Below are 6,484 nucleotides of genomic sequence, written 5' to 3' on the forward strand. Positions count from 1 at the left end.
TATGCGTGGATCTGTCAACATAAAACATGTTAACATATAAACATACAGAGTCTCTTGCATGCTGATTGTGTGGTCTGGTAACACAATTTGTCCCCGGCCCTTGATTATGTGTCCCCTTTCGGTTACATTTGTTACTTGGCACTATAATAGCAGTGAGTATTCGCTTGCCAACTGGACCGTGTTTATCAATTCAGATCACAATTGCTATTCATGGTGTCATCCTGTCAAAGCGCTTGTAGCAACCACAATGTGGCAGATAGTTTTCTAGCAACATCTGTAAGGTTACCGCAGAGAAAAAAATTAGTTGTCAAATCACAGCTCCCATTTATACTCCCCCCCCCCCCCCACACACACTTTTTTTTTTCTCAGTAGGAACTGAACATAAATCAAAATCTGACAATTTAAGATCTCGCTCATGAAATTGTCCATTGATTTATCCTACCACAAGAGGGAGCATTAAGCCTAGAATTTAAAATTGAACCTCGCTACGCCAGTGCTTTAGAGCGAAAGAAATGAGTCAGAATCTCCTGCTACATTTCTTTTTCTTTCTTTTTTTTAAACTTTTATTACAGCAGAGCACTCACTGCCTGTGATAACAAATGATGGATATATAATGACCCATGATATGCTCACTATGTGTGGGTGTAAGTGGGAGGAAGGAAAAGCAGAGAGTAGCGTGGTACAGATGAGTGAAGTATGGCTGGTATCTGACAAAATCCTCTGCATTTTATTTTAGAGGGTTGCATTTTGTACATATTTAGAAAATCCATGTTTGAATCACAATCCATCTGCAAGAAAAAGAGAAGTGGGACGCAAATACAGAGCTGCAATTTACACAATGCATATGCCACTATGATTCTAGGTCTCCTAGACAACCGTAACCTGGCAACAATTGCATACAATAATCTGCACTCCATCGTTAATTCTTTCTCATGCTCTTAAAATTTGATCTATTACTCTCTCTCCTTGGGCTGCAAGTATGATCCCTTGTCTGGAGAAAATGAGACGCTTTGGTTGAATCATCAGTGAAGTCTGAACCGTAAATAGACTATTGTGGACAACTGTCCTTTGCTTGCAGTATCCCTCGATGTTGCTGTGAATTATCACTCAGTGCACCTAGTAAACCAATGGCTGTTTTGTGTAATGTCAAACAGAGGCAAATACGGTGACTTTCTCAAGACTTCTAAAAGCATTTATTTTTCTCTCAAAAACAATGAAATTGGCTTTTGAGTATCACTACCAAGAGTTTTTTTTTAAAACAGCACCCCCCCCCAGTTCTTTAATGCTCGAGTCTTAAGTACAAAATTTGAATATCAAATGATACATAAACATGATCACTACTTGGTTGTCATTCACTACTCTGGTCCTGTTTGTTGTGTGCTTGTGTCATGAACATCATCCACGATATTCTCCTCAGGACCTGCAGCACCTTCACATTTGCGCCTCCTTATCACATTATTAATTCATATCTCGGTGTCTTATTTTCCAGATTGATGCGTTTAACTTTTTTGCTCTGTTTACATATTATGTGACATTCCTTGTTTAAAACCTCATCATAAAGCATGTCTTCAATGGTCACAGTGCCCCCAGGTCATGGCAAGACCGGGACTTCTGCCTGAAGAACTTGCCTGCTTCTCGCTCTCTGTCACGTGGATACCGTGGGACCAGGTTAGACAGGAAGCGTTTGGCACGGGATGTTATGCTTTCACGCTGGCCCCCTCCGGTCATGTCCTCCCCACTGGTTCCCGGGGGCCATGGGGTCAGCCCCCTGGCTAGCCTCACTGCAGACTCCAAAAGCTCTGGGGTGCGATGATCAAGAGAGGCAGAGATCTCCAGATACAGACACTCAAACAAGGCTGCACTGGACATGGCCTCTAACAAAGGAGTTGGTGAGATATATAGGGCAAAAGAGGGAGGGATAAGATGAGTGGGAAGAGATGAGGAAGAGGAAGAAAAAAAAATCCATCAAAAATGAAAGAAGCTGTCAAACTAAGACTGTTTGCATATAAAGAGGGTATGCTGCGGTGCTAGATGCCAGTGTATTGGCACTTATGGCAATGACTTCTGCTCCTTTCATCTCATTATACTGCTGTCACAGAGCAATGCTCACCTCTGACCTACAAAAAAACATTACAATGTCTTTGAATCTTCAGAGTTAGATCCTCACTGAATGACAAATGAGAATCCCTCACATTTTTTTGACATGCAATCACATACACACAGGAGTGTAAAATAAGTTAAACAAGGCACGAAGGAGGGGAGAGGCAAGAGGGTGATAAGCAGCAAGAGCAATTTTTCTTAATTAGCTTGAATGAATATCACATTTGTAAAATGAGATCAAGTTATCTCCCATAATGAAATCTGGGGACCATGTTTTATCTTGTCAAATGCATGCCTATAGTTGGACGTTTAAGACGTTAACAGACAGGAAGAGAAGAACCTAGTCCATGTATCAAAATGCTTGGAGTATGAAGACAAGCAATGGGCTACCTTTGTGAAGAAATCAGAGAGGTGGTGGGGGGGGTCATATTATATTTCCTTAGAAGCAATGAAGATGGTCAGAAAAAAACTAGTAGATAACTACTTTGATTTACCAAACACCAAAACGTGGCCTGCATTTTTGTTGGATGAACAGGCAATCCTGCTTAATGTCCACCACTTAAAGAGGTAGACAGCCATGCAGATGGACCTCCCTACATAGGTAAGAACCAGGGTTTCAATTGCATATTGGGTAGGTAAGCCAGATCCTGGTAAAATTGGTGAATATGGATATGGAGTGCACTCACAATGAATGTGGTTCTACTTTCACCTATTATTATTCCTGCCCTCGTACTCCCACACTGTGGTGCAGCTAAAACACTATACCAATTACTATTTGGCATATTTTATCCTCTCAAGGCTTGCTGCTTGGGATACAGAGCTGAATATACCAACACTCATTGTTGAGGTGACAGGAACACAACTGCACGAAAGAACAACATGGGTAGTATGGGAGTTTTACATAAGTAAAGATGGGCAGTGAACACAGCATCATATGTAGTAGAGAGAGAGCGCGAGAAGCCAACCTACCTTGAGTGCTGACCTCACGAGAGCGAACGAGGTCACTCTTGTTACCAACAAGGATGATGGGAGTCTGGGGCTGAGTCTCCCTCAAGAGAAGTCGGAGTTGGGCGGTGCGATGGAAACTCCGCCTGTCTGTCACCGAGAACACCAGAACACACACCTCACACTGCAGCGCCGACAGGTCCTGAGGGATGGAGAGGGAAACATCAATATACACTTTTCCCCCTCCCCCAGCCAAATACCACTCGGGGGTCCAGTATCATCACAACTCGTCCAAAATTTCAGGCAGCATTCATTAAAGAGCTGGTTTAACTGGGTTTCCAGAGACCCACATGGCCACATTTTCTAAGACAACTGCCATCATCGGTCTGAATGGTTTGTGAGTCAATGTCATCACACTTAATTGCTGGAAAGCATGGTGAGTGAGACAGTCAATGTTTTAGTAGCAAATCCGATTGTCAAGGCCACATGATGGTAAAAAAAAAAAAAGCCAGACGAATTTGTGAAAAGGCAGTTATTGTGAAATTGAACAAAGGCATATTGCCATAGATTTGCACATAACACGAAAGAGATGGTGCCCTGTGATTAAGAGACAAATTGCCAATGGGAATTCATCTCATGTTACTGGTGAAAAAAATAGCTAATTGCAAGACTACAAACACATAAATCATATAACATGAAAAAGACAGAACGTGACCCAGAGGATGTGTGGTTTGCATTCCCAAACATCTCCCTCATTTGGAAGCATTAATAAGTAGAAAATGCAGTCATTTGGCACATTTCCTCTGTGGTCACCCCTCTCTCACACCCACTGATGCCTCCAAACAGACCTTGGGAGACAAGAAAAAAAAGCAGTGAAAAATATCCTGATAATGAGCTCTTTACACTAAACCAGATGTAAATGCGATTAAACATTCACATACTGTTAACTTCTGTAATAGCAGACTTATTTTTTACATTCTTACCATAGTGTTGCTTTCAGGGATGAATGTTGATATTTAGAATATATGATATTCTAACAAAAAACAAAAACAAAAAAAATATTTTAAATGTATTTATTTATATATAACTTTGTCAAAAGAAACACTCAATGGTAGGGAACGTGCTCAACAAACAAGGAGCAAAATAATCCAGTGAGTCAGATAAATTCTTTATGAAACAGTACAAGCCTGTTTCATGCCATAAGCAATCATCAGCTGTAAATAAAGCTATATGTGTGTGTGTGTGTGTGTGTGTGTGTGTGTGTGTGTGTGTGTGTGTGTGTGTGTGTGTGTGATATTTAGATATAACTAAATACCTTGTGCAGATAGAAAATCCCAAATAACAAAATAAATGAAAAGGAATTTTTTTTATACTTCATGATGAAATGTTCATATTTATTCAAATATTTCTGTGTATTTTTGGAGCAATTCACTTGGAGGCACAAAGCAAAAACTGATGCATCTCTGAAAGCAACACTGCAAAGAATGTAAAAAAAATAAATCATATTCTTTGTACATAATATCTTTGCAAGTATTTTTTATCTTTCATCTCCCTTTGAATTATCCTTTCCTCACCTGGTCTCATTTTCTGTGATTTATTATTATTTATTTTTTTATCTGTATCGAAATGACTGTTTTCCATGTTTGGAAACATGGGTGTTTATTTCTTCTATTAATTCACATACACAGAAATAGATCTCTGTGCATTGCTCCCCGGGCGTATCTGCAGACGGAGATAGGCCAGCAGTGTTATGAAAAAACAGGATGAAAGAACTCACTTATGGGGAAACATCTAAATGGCAAGAGAAGCTCAGTCGAAAGACAGGCTACAGTGAGGCAGGGCTGTTAAAGCTAACAAGGGAGCAGAGGTGGGAACAGTAAGGTGTTCTTTTGCTCACCTGTCTCCAGTTGTCATAGATAATGATGGTGCTCTCCTCCTCATCTACGGTGATTGTGCGCATGTAGCCCTCCCCTAGGGAAAGGGTGAGTAACTGTTATGACTCAGATGGGAGATACCTGTTGTGATGTCTTAACTAGCAATTTGCTGTTGAAGGGATGTGCATATAGACAGCATAGTGGCAACGGCACTGCCATGGGCTATCCTGTAATTTCAACACCATTATACTGCTCTGGATTCAGTCATTTTGTCTCTCTCTCTCTCTCTCTCACACACACACACACACACACACATACACAAATAAAAAGAGAGAAAGTGAGAGAGAGAGAGTGAATACAATGTACCATCAGAATCCACAGAGGCAGCCCTGTCCATATCTCCAGCAAGGGTGATGGCCAGGGATGACTTTCCTACCCCATTCTGCCCAAGCAGGGCAATCCTCAGAGGCCCATCAGATCTGCCTTCAACAACCCCAGGCAACGTGTCTTCCAGAGCTGGGCTGAAGCTGATTGGAGGTGGAGAAGGTCCAGCCACAGATAGTGTCCAATCGCAATCATCATGGACAGCTTCCTCTCTTCTAAGCTGATGTTTGATTGGCAGAGGAGTGCTTCCTCGCCGAACAGTTGGGGTACTAGACAGAGTCATACTGTCACACTGGGGGGAAAATGAATATGGAATTGATAGTGATACAACATGACATCTCAGTGAATGATCATTCAGATCTGGTATTGCTCAAATTTAAGGTAAGACAGAGGAGTAACAAACACACACACACACACACACACACACACACACACACACACACACACACACACACACACACACACACACACACGCACACAGATATGTCAGCTAAATCTGATTTGTGAGAATATCACTATATCCAGTCTACCCCAATATGACTGTCGTGTTCGTCACCCCCTGCACAACACTACATTCTCCCTATAGGCTTCTCTCAAGTACACATGGGCTCACAGCCTAACTTTCTTCTGATATCATAGGTTATACATATTCGTCACTTAATAATATCTGTAACCGGTGAGCCCGTCAAAAAAAAGGCCCATCAAACAATTAGCTCATCCAACAATAATCAGTCATATGCTCTTGCATGCTTAAATTAAGACTGGCTAATTGAACATGAGCTTTTGGAGAAACCATTTTTTTAAAGGAAGAAATATTTGGAAATTGTCAGAAAGCCTATATTCATTCAGTAGTGTCGTTTTCCACCTACCTTGGTCGATGGTTCCTCGGCGTTGGTGCTGTCTTCGGGCACATCTGTAGGCATCTGCGGTCTGAATACACCGAGCAACATGGAGACTCTGACCAGACTGTTTTCCCGCCCTCCTGCTGAGCAGCCCCGCAAGCTCAGCCTCAAAAGACAGCACGATCTCACCTGACACACGGCGCGCGCAAGCAACTACTAAGTGAGCACGCTCTCTCTTGTTCTCGCTCTCTCTTGCTCTCGCTCGCTTTCTCGCTCTCTCTTGCTCTTTCACGCCCCCCCCCCCTCTCTCGCTCTCGCTCTCTGAGTGCATGCTGGGAG

At 42.0% G+C, this 6,484-nt stretch overlaps 1 protein-coding gene across 1 annotated transcript; it reads right to left on the minus strand.

The window, feature by feature from the left end:
- Positions 1–1,575: 1,575 nt before the first annotated feature.
- On the minus strand, positions 1,576–6,226 carry LOC130110762 (GTP-binding protein REM 2-like). The gene is made up of 5 exons (XM_056277943.1): positions 6,173–6,226; positions 5,286–5,595; positions 4,943–5,016; positions 3,070–3,247; positions 1,576–1,874 (listed from the first exon to the last, which is right to left on the minus strand). Exons 1-5 carry the CDS (start codon positions 6,224–6,226, stop codon positions 1,576–1,578), a joined length of 915 nt encoding a protein of 304 aa, XP_056133918.1.
- Between the last annotated feature and the right edge of the window lie 258 nt (positions 6,227–6,484).

This window comes from Lampris incognitus, chromosome 3 (genome assembly GCF_029633865.1).
Source record: "Lampris incognitus isolate fLamInc1 chromosome 3, fLamInc1.hap2, whole genome shotgun sequence".
Classification (NCBI taxonomy): Eukaryota; Metazoa; Chordata; class Actinopteri; order Lampriformes; family Lampridae; genus Lampris; species Lampris incognitus.

Coding starts and splice junctions, on each gene's coding strand:
- LOC130110762 (XM_056277943.1), bottom strand. CDS start 6,226: ATGCCTACAGATGTGCCCGAAGACAGCACCAACGCCGAGGAACCATCG. Junction 5,596..6,172: donor CCGAGGAACCATCGACCAAG/GTAGGTGGAAAA, acceptor TTTTCCCCCCAG/TGTGACAGTATGACTCTGTC. Junction 3,248..4,942: donor TCTATGACAACTGGAGACAG/GTGAGCAAAAGA, acceptor TCCATCCCTCAG/GACCTGTCGGCGCTGCAGTG.